We start from the raw sequence: 14,137 nt of genomic DNA, 5'->3' as shown, positions 1-14,137 counted from the left end.
TAATATTATCAAAGGTTAAATAGTATTTTTATACAACTTTAACTCTTGTGAATAAGCATCGTAATTTATTTCCGTACACTAATATGTTTGATATGTAAAAAAAAAATGCAACTAATTTTGTAAACTTTGAAAAAAAAAAGTTATAATAAATGAGGATACTTATTTAACGTAAAAACTATATTTATTAAAATATAATAAGAAACTTATTGAGAAAAAAGTAATCTTTTTTAAATTATAAAAAACAACTACTGTATCAAAACTATCTATTATTGAAAAAAATAATTATGTATTTTTTTTTATTGAAAGAAAACTCTAAAAATTGTAAAAATTATTTCAGTATCACTTGCTAGATTTAAAATCTCTAATAGTTTTTAAAGACAATTTTATTATTAAAATAAAAGTAACATACTTCATTTGTTTTAAAAAAGTCATTTAAGGTCAAGTGCGCTATTGAAAGCATGTCTGTCTTTGTTACGTAAAATACTTCTTTAGACCATTTATCATTTAGTTGTTGATGAATTATATTACCTATTACAATCAGTTTGCTTCCGATGAAAAAATTAATTTTGTAATTATGAAGTTTTAACATCGTTAACTTTGGTTTCGGCTTTTTTAAAAAAGACTTCTCACTCTTTTAATCAAAAACTTCACATGATTCATTTATATTTTCTCCAAAACCACCAATGGTATAAAGTTTATTTTTCAAAGCTGAACTGTGACGATTTCTTCTTTTAATCATATTAGGCATTGATATCCATGTATTATTTATATGATCAAATACCTCAACAGTTTTTGTTCAATTAAGTTCTGCATAATACGTCCACCAGAAACAACAATTCTTCCTTCAGTACTGCACATTCCTTCAAATCCTTCGTCCTGGACAAGACCTTAAAAGGTATCCAAGTGGTGTGCGACTCGACAACCGGATTATTTTTTCGTGCACCAGGTCCTTAAATTTTGTGAGCAATTTTATTTTTGTCGTTTAATAAATGATAAAACTTCTCTTTTTTCGTTCATTCTTAAAAGCTCTTTTCATTCGATATCATTTATGTCAAGTTTTGTACAACATTTATTCCATGCTCCAATAATTAAAATGTATTTCATAAAAGCACAAGCACTAAAGTGTTTTCGATCAAACATGTCAGCTATATTTTTCCAACTGTTATTCAACAACGAACATAATAATAAAACTACTTTTACAAACTGATGATTGCTGTCAAAACCTCCAAATAGATTAATTGCTACTCTACATTAAACTGATTTATGATAAAATCTGTTAAATTTAAATAAAGGAAGTTCGTGTAGATGAATAAGTTTCTCCCAGAAATGTGTTAAAAATTTGAAAGAGTTCTTTTGTGCTTAATATTTTACCACCGGTAACTAATAAACTTCTATTTTTTTTGCTACAATTTCTACTTTTCAAGTAACTACTTAATTTTTTTTTTTGAGTAACTTTTTTTTTCAACTAAAGCTTCATTCAATACACTATCACTTTTCTCGTTGTTGGTAAATGATGAAGTGTTTTCTAACAGATGTTTTATATTATAATCTGATAGGAATGAAAGTCGAACTTTTTGCAACAGTGGTTTTGCATATTTTTACGTTCTTCATAATTGTGTTTCAACCAAATATTTGCTGCATTAAATATTTTAAGATCTGAAGGAATACTCGATTCAGAACTTGCAAGTATTTTTGTAACAAGAATGAATTAGAAATTAAATAAGTCATGATCTTCAACCAAGATTTGAAAAAAGCGTTCTATGTAACTAATGACAAAATTATCAACAACACTTAATTTGTAAAGTTTAGCTTACGTATAAAAAGTAAAAACCTTTTTTACAGATAATTTGTATTGAAAAAAGCCTTGTATATTTTCCCTTTTCTTTTATTAGCACAAGTTTATTCAGGTAAATAAAATAAATTAACTTGCTGTTTCAAAGGTTTGTTCTACATAAAAATCTAACTTTAAGTTATAACATTAGCATTAATTAGTAATTTATTTTGTTTAATAGATATAAAATAGATATGCTCTTTACAAAGAATTGTAGGTGCCATTATGTTAGAATAAAACAGTATTTTCGATTTAAATTTTTTACTAATATATAAATTAGGTTAGTTCACTTAATTTTATCAAAAAATAATACAAGTCAAAACGCACACAAACTAAACAAATTTTTTAAGTAAAACTAAATCATCGATATAAATTGTTTCTATAATATATTTTATTTTTTCTAAGCATGTATGTTATTTATATGAATTTTATTAAAAATTAATATCTAATTGTATATTTTAAGTTGTTGACAAACATGGTTTATTTTTAATTACTATACAGATTTAAAAAAACATTTAGTATATTCAAAGTTTTTTATTAGTTTAAAGCAGTGCTTCCCAAAAGAGATGATAATGCCTGCTTTTGGACGATTCATGTAATTTGGAGTGGAGGAAGTAGCTAGTAAAGACGATAAGACGTAAAGACTTCTTTTGCCATGAAGACTATTATGAAAATATTTTTTGGAAACTGTGATTAAATGTTAGAACAAAAAAAAAATTCTAGGATTTTCTTTAAAAGGAAAACATCATACTTTTAGATTGTTAAACCTTGTTTATTACATAGTCAACTTTTATTTTATGTTGATTTATGTTAAACCTGTTTTATGAAAAACACTGTAAATAAAATACAAAGGTTTTAAATCATTTAGTTTAAATATAATAAAGTATAAAGTTATTTTTTGTGTTTAAATTTATAGTGATAATTTGATTGTTTAAAACATATTAATATATGTGTTATAATAACTTTTTTATTTGATAAAAATATTTTTTTATTTTCTAGGTAAAAAAGAGTACTTTAAACAAAGCAAAGTTTTAGTCAAAAACGATTTAGTTTACTATATTAACTTGAATTAGAATAATCCATAAATAAAGTAAACAAACTAAATATTTAGATATGTTTTACTAAAAGATAACATTGTTAAGGTGATACAAAATAAAGTACTAGTTGTCAAAGTTCAAGTTAATTAAAAGCCTAAATAATAATAATAGACAGTTTAAAATTACTACTTGATTTTTTAAGTCCATTAAAAGTAAGTAGACATTTGTTGTTCAATATTATTGGAATACTTTAACCAAATAGGCTATATTTTAATGCTTCTTATGTTTTTATCTTAACTACGTGGTCTCCAGTAACTTACTAACTGACTGCTATACTTACGAGTAGCTTACAGTAATAAGTTACAAAACTTACTTCTAAGTTATGTATATAACACACTTTGAATAAATGCAATTTACTTTATTTTAAATAATGATTCTTAGTTCTGAAAAAAGAAACTATTAACTCACGACACAAATAAAATCTATAAAAAGTATTAACAATTGTAAAGTTATATAAAATACTAACATCAACTCCGCGATGGAGACGTTTTCTTGATTCTCGAAACTAGTAAATAAAACGTTGAATTTAATCGTAACTCGATGTGCGGAATAACTAATAACTCCGCGTATTTGAAGACAAACGCAAATATATACGCATTGAAATGAATATTAACTCTTTTAAATAAACAATATTGTTTTGAGAACTGGGAAAGTTGTTTTGAGAAAGCTTATCGAATGTTTTAAATGTTACAAAATTTCAATACTTATTCACACGCTTTTAATTTATAAAATGAAATGTTGATTTCATTACAATACAATTCATGCTTGATTTTACAAAACAATAATCTGTTGAGTTTTTATAAGATGCATGAAACGTTATCAACTTTTCAATATTTCTTACCTAATAATAATTTCTGTACTGCATATTTCCTGCTGGCATAATTCAATAATTTGATTTTTAACAAATCTAGAAATAATGTTTTTTATATTTTTAAGCAATAAAACCATTAATTCTACTGAAACTTTGTATTGAATAACTATTGAATAAAACAAACCTTAAGCTTTTATTTTGTGATTTAAACTTCAACTGAAGTAAAAGGAAAAGTTCTACAATGCTAATTTTGAAAGTACATTTAAACTAAGTGTGAATATATTTTTGTGTTTATAGATTTATTTACATATTCTAGGTGAGTAAGAATTGGAAAAAACTAGTTTAATTTTGAAATTTATGATAATGAAAACTTTTAATACTTGTTTTTTCAATTAACAGGACATAAATAAGCTACGAACCTTAAATTAAGGCAAAATTGCGTGCCTTAAAGTTTTCCCATTAAAATAGTGTTAAAATTTACTTGTTTTAACAAAATTCCAGCCAATGTTAAGTTGATTTAAGATTTACTAGATATTTATAAAAACTAAATTATTAGTTTTTGAGTTATTCATTTTGAGGTCACGTTTTTGTTATTGAAACTAAATTCATTCAATTCATCGAATAAGAATGGGTGCCTCGAATAACAAATCGAGAACTAAAAAAAGACAAACACATATCGAATATAGTAAAGCAACATCAAGCATAAAATAATATTAACCTAATTTTCTTTTTAATTATAATTTACCTGCGATTTTTATATTCACAAAAAGTAGCTTTTGAATCAAATAAGAACTTTTAGTCCTAAAATTTTTTTTTAGATAAAAAAATCAGTACTGGTTTTAAGTACATTGCTGTTGACTTTAATAACTTATATAAACATTTATTGTTCATTGTTTAAGTACACACTTTTTAATATATTATATTAAACACTTTTAAAATAAAAATATATGTTTATAGCAATAATAATTCGGTACGCAGTAGTATTAAAACATAACACAAACTGAAAGTAAAATTAAAACATTATAACACTTCTATTTAAAGATATATAGTGTATTTAAAAATTTATTTTTAACATCTATTGTGAAAAAATTACATAAATATTGAAATATAAGTGTCTTTCAGTTTTTTCTTAATTTTAGAAAATTTTAGAAATTAAGTTATATATTTCTAAATTAATTTAAATTTTTTCTACCTAATTTTTTTTTTAATGTATCAAGTTTTTACTTATTTTTCTAAATCTTGTAAAATAGAGGATCTCATTAAACTCATTAACTGACTGAGTGACATACTTTTTATAAAACAAGTCGTAAAGTAATAAGTTTGTCTTATAAAATACTTTCAACTAAAAAATATTTTAAATGTTCGAAACTTAAAAATAAACATAACACTAAAACTAATTCCGGTTATAATATTGAATATTGTCGAAAATTTTTTTTTGGTAATTCTGTCACAAACATTGTTGAAGATAAACGTAAATGATAAATTTAATAAGTAAATTAAAGTTACGGCTAAATTACGTTATTAATTTTTTCATCGTTAAATACCTTTAAGTTAAAAAAAAAATAATTAGAAGTTTAAAAGATAAGTTACATAGAAATTGATAAATGATACTACATTTAAAAATTAAGATTTTGTTAAAGTAAATAGCTGAAATATACTTTTAAATCTTAATTAAAACAGAAAAAAAGCACAATACAGTTATAAAACAGCCAATTTTATTGTTATAGTTTTTAAAGTTGAGCTGATATCAAAGCTTTTAGTCAACAAGTTTAGTTAACTTAATTAATTTTATTAACGTTTTGTTAACGTTTTCAATAATATTTTATCAACTTTTTGTTAACAGTTCTGGTCAGGACAAGACGTTAAAAGGTATCCGTGGTGTGCAAATGGATAACCGAAAGGTTCTTCGTGCAACAGGTCCTAGGATCAAATATTTTGAGCATATTTTTTTGTCGTTCAATAAACTATATTAACATACATGACTGAGAACTCTGTGGTGTTATAAAAAGTGTTAGATAAAAATACAGTTTTAAGATAAAGGCAATGCGGTTTGTGCGGAATTATGTTATACTATAACCTTAAATATATCTAAATAGAAATAGTTATACTTATATAATTTTTAAGTAAAAAAGAAACTATTTAAAAAACTTTATGATAGCAAATGACTCTGGCTAATATTCTAATAAAACATAATTAAAGTAAAGTATTTAAAATAATAAATTATAATTGATATTCTATTATTTTTTAAGCTTTCATAATAGCTTAAATAGAATTATAAAATTATAAAATATTATTACTCAATGGTATTATATAAAAATTCTCTCAGTCTTATATTTTAGAACATAAATAAGTATTATTGAAAATTCTAAGCTGAATAAATGTTTTAGTTTTTAAAATTACTTATAAAGTAATTGAAAACGTTTAATACACAAACTGAATCAAGTTTTAAAATACTTAGCTACAAACAATACTAACACACTAAATTTTTCATATTAAAAACTTACATATTTTTACTTTTGCACTTATTAATTTTATTGTTAGTAAAAAATGAACACCCTTTAAATATGTTCTTACACTAAGAAACATAAAAAATATATAGTATGAAAAAAATACAAAGGAGAACTCAAATTAAAATAAAACAGTTTTTTGAGTACCAGGTAACACCTAAAAATAAAATTTATTAGTACAAAACTAATTTTGTCTTTTTTTTGTATAAATTTTGTACGAAAGTTTAAACGCTCTAACTTTCTGTGGTCTAGTATTTAGATATTTGTTTAAATACTTCGAACGAATTAAAAACTTTATATAAAGCTTAAAGATCCAATTAAATATTTTTTAAATGAAGAATCGGATGTTTTTAAATCAAGAACCGGCGAATTCAGATAACTTAAGCTTTTAAAATAATTAGTAAACTAAACTCCTAACACAATCCTACTACTATAGGTTTGATTGATTGGAAATTTAAAATATAAAAATTAAAAAAATGTTTACGTTCGTTATGTAAAAAAAGATTAGATTTTAAAGTTACATATAGAACAAATAATAAAAATTTACCACTTGACTTTTTTTAAATATTATTACCCAAACAGTGTTTTACTCGCTTAAACAGTTTAAACGAGATCTTCAGCTGATTGATACAATCTGTAAAAACCAGTATAAACATAAAAGAAGGCATAAGGCTAAGCTTAAAATAAATCTGAAAAAATAAGCCTACTAATGTCTTCTTTCACACTAACATTAAGATTTATAGATTTCATTAATAAACTGAAGATCTTGTTCAAAATGTATAAACGAGTGAAACATTGTTTTAGTAACAAAAAAAAAAAGTTGTTTACTTCTCTTTTTATTTATAAGTTAAAAACGTTTTTTGCGATCTTAAAAGTTAAAAGTAAACAAAGTTGACTTTAACTAATCATACCCAAAACTTTTTTGTTTTATCTCAATCAAAAAGTAAACAATTCAACAGTAGTAGCAGTTTTCGGTTGTTGAGTGAAGCTTTTCTTATTTCTTAAAATTATGAAAAAAATACTTCTTTGGCATAAGTTACTTTTTTTTAAACTATCATAAAACTGTTGCAATAGTATTTCTTTCTTTTAATGCAGGAAATTCTTTCTAAAAATTAGAGATGAGTAGCTTCCAGAATATCTAGTAAAATGTTTTGGTCGCCCGCTGCCTAAGACCCACATTTTTCTACTCTTCAATTCAAGCCCCAGAGTATCTTGTGTTTATTCCGAATTCTAATAAAATGTACCTAAGACGTTTTTTGATATTTTGCACAAACCCCAGAAACATTTCTGAAGTTTTCAAGTTCTTTCAAGAAGTTTCGAATTTCTGTTGAATGTACCTAAGCATCCCTTTTAACCATTTACTAGTCATGATCCCTCGTTTCCCCTAACTTTATAAACTGGACCACTATGTAATTTTTAAAATTGCACCAATATGTAAATGAAAACTGCAAGAACGCTGAAAAACTTAATAAATAAAGTTTTGCATTGTGTGAGTTAATACGTTAGTTAATTAGCACGTACATTATTATTTAAATAAGCTCTATACTTAAAAATTGAGTAATTGTTTAACAATCTATATTTTTCAACTTCTATAATAAAACTTATAAAGATATATTCCTTTAAAACTAAGATTACTTGTTTAAGTCTATTAAAGCTTTTAATTGACTAAAGCTTAAATATATTTTTTTAGATTTGTTTGAGTAATAGAGGAAACATACTTTAGATTTCATTCAAATGTATTTATAAACTTTTTATTACCGAATTAATAATTATTTTGTTAATATTTGACAGTATTTAAAAATAAGTTTTATAAAAATACATCGCTTATAACAAAACTTTTTTAAAAACAAGTTTTTAATCAGAGTATTGCAGGGGCGTGTTTTTTCTGGTTTTCTATGCTACCCCTAAAAAATGGAACAAACATAATAAAGTAGCGATTGATTATGGTTTTATTTTGAAATTGTTTACTAAAAATTCACACTTGGCAGTTAAATTTTTGCTATAAAATAATATTTAGTTTATTTTTTATTAAGTAATTTTATAAGTTTTTTTGTAAAAAACAGAAGGAAACTAATGACTTAGTTTAATTTTTTGTTATAGATTAAAATCTATAAACTATGTAAAAATATTATAATTATGAAAGCTGTACATTTTGAAAAGGAAAACTTTGATTTATAATTAGCTAATCAAAGTGTTTCGAGAAACATTTTTTTAATGATTTTACAGCTAAACGGGTTTCATTTTAAAAATATGTAACTTTTTTTTTAATAAAGTTTTGAATATTATTGTTAAACTAAGTAACTTACTTACCTTTCATTGAATATGTTTTTCTATTGTTAAGAAAAATTAATTATTAAGTTTGATGAGTATGTACTTTTTTTTAAAATTTTCATGTATAAAAGTTTTCGTGACACATGCTAGCTTTACATTCATAACTTCACTTTTCACATTGTCAATAATATTAGAACTTAGGTTTATAATTTAAATATTTTATTAAAAATAAAGAACTGGACTTACTTACTAATATTTTGCATTTTGTTTAACTGGCTTTTTCAAGTTGTTTAGAGTTTAAACATTTTTGTCTACCTGAGAAAGTTTTTACAGTTATGTGGTAGACACTGTCTATTACATAACTACCACTAGACACTGACTCTGTCTACTAAGCAGTTATGTAATTTCTAAAGTTATCAAATAAAAGCTATTAAAAAAGTACACTTTATTTATTGAACAAAAAATGCTATCCTACTGTAAAAAGTCTAGACACGCTTCTGGACTACTGGTAACTCAATATTTTAAAAGATAAAACCTTTTTTAAAACAAACTAACTATAGTTTGAACATTTTTTATTAAGTTTAAAAACTTACTAAAGTCCTATTACTTTCCTTAAATTTATTTATTTTTATAACTCAATTTTTAAGTTTTTGAGTTAATTGTAAGTTACTTGTTTGTTTATTGATAATAGAAAAATCCTAAGTTGAAGTTTTTAACATACATCGCGATATACTTTGTATATAACTAATTTTAAACTAAAGTTGATTATTTGAAGCATTTTTCAATTTCTGAACATTATTAGTTAAGTCTATTCTATATTAAAAGCTATAACTTAATAAAATTATATACTTTTAACCAATAAGTTTTTGTTTATAAATTATGTTCAATTATAAAGTTTATGATATTTAAAATGTTTTAATATTTTTTTGTATCATTTTACTCTACAGTAATTTTTTACCTGTTATGTTGTTTTTAAATAAAAGCTGCATATTGAAATGGGGGATGTTTTCTAACAAAATAGTATGTTTTTTCAATAAACCCAATGAAGACCATTATTTTACTTATCAAATTTGAAGTTATCCCATTCATTAAATATGTCTTTATAATGTCTTAAAAACAAAATTGTACAAATCTTCAGGTGATTTTTTAATATGGACTGACTTATAAATTTAAATAAAGTTATAAAAAGGTGTTTGATCATATGTATAAAAATTTTCATAACTTAATGTGAAGTAAATCTAAAAATAAAAAGTATCTTAGGTTAAATTTTTTTTATTGTCTTTAATTTTAAGTATAAAGACTTGGAATTTGATAAGTTAACATTAAATTTGTCAAAAAAATAATTCCTCACCTGTAAGATAAGTTTGTTGAAACTCGATAGGAATTGTCTTCTAAGTGTCCTCATTTGCAGTGCATGATGTTAACAATGAATAAATATGAGCTTAAATAAGTTAGTGTTCACCATTTTTTTTTAATATGAAAAATTCTAGTAAAAGTTTTTTAAATGTTATGTAATTTGAGGTTTTAGCTGTATATTTTATGGTTGCTCTAGTAAAAAAAAGACAACTATAAAATTTGAATGTAAATTATTATAAAATAAAAAAATGATGTGGTGCCTATAACAGACTATGGTTTCCATGGTCAATATTAGTATTAGTGGGTTTAAAAAAGAATTTTTATCATTTAATAATATAAAACATGTTTGTCTGAAAAAAAATCAATTTATTTAATTTTTTTTATTTTTTAAAAGTATAAAAATCTCAAAAAAAAAATCTTACAGCAAATTATCTTTTCCACCATATTTGTTGACCTTAGATAGACTTAGGTTAGCTTACACAATTTCCCAGATAATTTTTTTAGTTTTTTTTATAAAAATATTAAAAAAAAAGTCCATTTGTTGTTGTTGTTGTTGTTGTTGTTGTTGTTGTTACAATTTAATTATTCCTTAATATTTAAGATTTACAGAGATTGTAGGCGTCATAAGAAATGAGTCATTAAAAAAAAAGGCAAAATTTTTGTTTTGGCCAACTCAAATGCTTGGAAATTTTGAATTTTATTAAGTAGATAATTAAACTGTAGTTTTCTTTCTAAACAATCATTTGGCTTTTGAATGCCAAAAGTCAGTAATAGTGCTTGAAAGTTTCTGAATTTCTAAAGTAGGTATGAGAATTTTTTTTATGTTGTATTGAGTATATTTCTAAACTGTGAATTTATTTCTTAAATATCTAAATTGATTTTTGTGGCAATACATTCTGTTAAATATGTCATTAGCAGTTACACAAAAACTGATTTTTTTTGATATATTTTAGGTAGCATATAATTTTTAATAATTTGAAGTTTAGTAATATAAATGTACCAAAAACTTCTGTTATTAATAAGCTACTTACAACTTATCTAGTAGGTTATGTTGTTTCATCTAGTTATAAGACCAACTGGCACCTACAAACAAAGGTTAGTACAGGGTTTTCCATAATCATTCTTGTTGGCAGAAGTTTTTTAAAAATTACTTTATTTCTAGATATTACCCTATTACCAATTTACTTTTTTTCTACCTCACTAATTAACACCAACCTGCTGATAGCTAAAATCACCCGTAAAGGAAAGGACTATACTGTTCACTTTAGGAAAGTGTCAGTCTAATTTGGTCTAAATTGAGAAATGTCATGCTAAATTTGAGAATCTTTGCCTACAAACCTGGCTTAATTATTAGTATCACAAAAAATTTCTCATATTATTTTTAAATTTTCATATAAACTCAGTATGACTTTTTTGCCTCAAAATGAAACAACCCTGTGTAAATTCTTTATGTCTTTTAGAGCTGTCAAAAACTTTTTTCAAATTCAAATTTCAAAACTTTTATGTGGTTGATGTTTTATTTAATTGTTTATTTCCAAACATGAGTTTTCCAACTTTTATCTCTAATATTCAATTGATCTTTTTTATGAACTATGCTAAGTTTATAGCTCAGGGTTACCACACACTCAGGATATTTGGAAACTTATAAAAATCTCAGGATGACTAAAGATATTAAGAATTTTTTTTTTAACTAAAGATGTCTCAGCCAAGTTTTCTGAAGATATTAGGCCAGTTTTCTAGATTTTGAATGAAATTTAGTTGATTTAGTTAAAATGTTTTGTTACTTTTATAAACTAATTTTGTTGAAGAACCTGATTTTTATTGATTTTGTAAAATCAATAAATTTATGAGAACTTTGTAAGGGTTTAAAAAGTTTCAGGATGGCTCAGGAAAGTTTAAGGTTAGTCAGAATAGTTTTTTGACTAAAAGAGTGACAACGCTGTTTTTAACTTAAGTTAATGCTTTGTTTAACTTCCTCAACTTAATTTTATAAAACTTGCATATAAATTAAAATACCAGTAAAACATAAAAAAGTTAGTATGCTATCAGTTACAGTTTCATTTTAAAAATAGTATTTTTTATATATTTCAGTGATGTAAAAACATTTATAACTAACAAAACCTTGTGTTCAGACCCTTTACCATGGAAAAGTTACCAGAAGAAATTTTATTTTTGATTTTAAGTAACCTCTCGCCATATAAAGAGCAAGAGATAGCTAGTAAAGTATGTAAAAGTTGGGCTAATGTAATTAATGTTTTAACTAAAAATAGAGAAAAATACTATGAAAAAAACTTGAAAAAAGGTGAAGTTCAATGGTATGAATTAAAAAATGATAGTAAAATAAAAATTCAACCACGTCAAGAAGTGAGTATGTGTTATAATGATTTAAGCTGTGCAGTTTATATTTTTGGTGGAATATCATCTGGTAATACTATTCAAGGTCATGTTGAAACTGGTTTTAATGATCTACTCACCTTGAATATGAATACCTATGAATGGGATAGACCTCCTATTAAGGGTAAACCACCTAATCCATTAAGAAGAGGTGAATTGTTAAGTTATAAAGATAAACTTTTTCTATACTCTGGAGTTCGTCTAGCTGAACCAACCCCCTTTAATACAACTGAGTCAAGAATTAATAATCAACTTTTTACTTATCAAGTTACTACAGGCTTTTGGAGTCAGGTAGATTATTTAGAAGAAGACTGTCCACCTCCAATGATAGTAGTTTGTACTTGTATAAAAGAGTTAGACACTGACTTAGGCATGGATGCATTTTATGTTCTTGGTAATAGAAGTGCTGATCAACCTAAAGAGTTATGGGAATTAGATCTTCAGTCATACACATGGGAGAAGCAATTCATTGATTTTGGATCTGATAGATTACCCATGCTTATAGGTTGTGGATGGTGTAAAATATTTGAAATAAAAAGTAAAATGTATTCATCTGCATTGTTAGTTATTTCTGTATTTGATAGAGATAGTTTTGATATTCAAGCTTGTTTGCTCCTTAAGATAGATTATAAACGATGGAAGTGTGAAAAAATAAATATACCATCTTTACCAAAACAACAAACTTTGTTTTTTAAAAAGAAATCAAGTTTGCTGTCTTTAGTAAAAGTAAAAGACACACTTGTTTTTGTTACTACAAGACCTTCTACTGCTGATCTCTTAAACTGTCACTGTACTGTTAAGTCTCCAAAAAAACTGTTTAAAAATAACTCAAAACAACCTTCATCAATACATTCAGTAAAGACACCTATAGTACCAATTAATTTAGGTCCAGAATTTTTACCTGAGTTTGTTACTGCTTTTTTACTTGATACTTCTGAAGTTTCAAAAAAAGATTCAAAACAGAGTAAAATATCCTTTAATTGGCTGAAGTTTGAAGACAAAGAAAATAACATTATAAAACCTTCATTAACTTGTAAATGTTGTATCAAACATGGTACACTTATACATGGTAGAGGAGAACTTATACTTCTTGGTGAACCTAGAACTCGAAACACAAAGTGTTTCCCTGTTTGTATTCTACGTAATAAATATCTATACTAAACAAATGCCTTAAGTCTATTTTAGTTATATAGGTAAATTTTTGCTTAAGTTGCACTAGTGAAATATGCATTGCTCTTTGTACCAAAAACCTTAGTTTGTTGCTAAAATTATATTTTATATATATTTATTTAAGTAGCGATCATACTTTTATAATTGTATTCTATTCAATATTTATGTGAGGTCTATTTCTAAAAAGTTATTATAGTCTATAGCAACAGTTGATTTTTGTAAAGTATTTTAATTTTATTGTAAGCAAGTTTCAAAACTTTTTTTTTTTAATTTTGATATTAAAGCATAATAACTGTTTTTATATTTAAAAATTATTTATTATTAAAAAATATTTTTTAGATTACTACTTAAAGTTAATCTACATTGTTAGGGTTTTATAAAAATTTAAATACTATTATCAATACTTATTAATGAGTGGTTTAACAATTGAATATGTCAAAATATGTCTAAATCATTCGATTATTTACAGCTTAATATATCCGAAAAAACATTTATTGTATACAGAACGTTTAAAATATTATATTCTGTTTTAATTTATTCTGTGTTATTAAAACCTTTAAATAACAAGCTTTTTTTTTGGTAAAATGTCATGTTGTTGTACTGTATATTAGTTTTGCATGAGAATTGCTACTTATTCAATGTGTCTTTCGATTTTAATTCAAGACTCTTTTTGTCCTAATTAATAAATAAGTAGAAAACC

General features: G+C 24.2%; 1 protein-coding gene across 1 annotated transcript; it reads left to right on the top strand.

Moving 5' to 3' along the window:
- The first annotated feature begins 11,969 nt into the window (after positions 1-11,969).
- On the top strand, positions 11,970-13,789 carry LOC145829380 (uncharacterized). Its single transcript, XM_082937151.1, has one exon. The coding sequence runs from the start codon at positions 12,016-12,018 to the stop codon at positions 13,426-13,428; it is 1,413 nt and encodes a 470-aa protein (XP_082793277.1). The 5' UTR covers positions 11,970-12,015; the 3' UTR covers positions 13,429-13,789.
- Positions 13,790-14,137: the final 348 nt, after the last annotated feature.

This window comes from Thalia democratica, chromosome 2 (genome assembly GCF_965202585.1).
Source record: "Thalia democratica chromosome 2, ktThaDemo2.hap1.1, whole genome shotgun sequence".
NCBI classification, from domain to species: domain Eukaryota; kingdom Metazoa; phylum Chordata; class Thaliacea; order Salpida; family Salpidae; genus Thalia; species Thalia democratica.
This window is presented reverse-complemented; position numbering and strand designations above follow the sequence as displayed.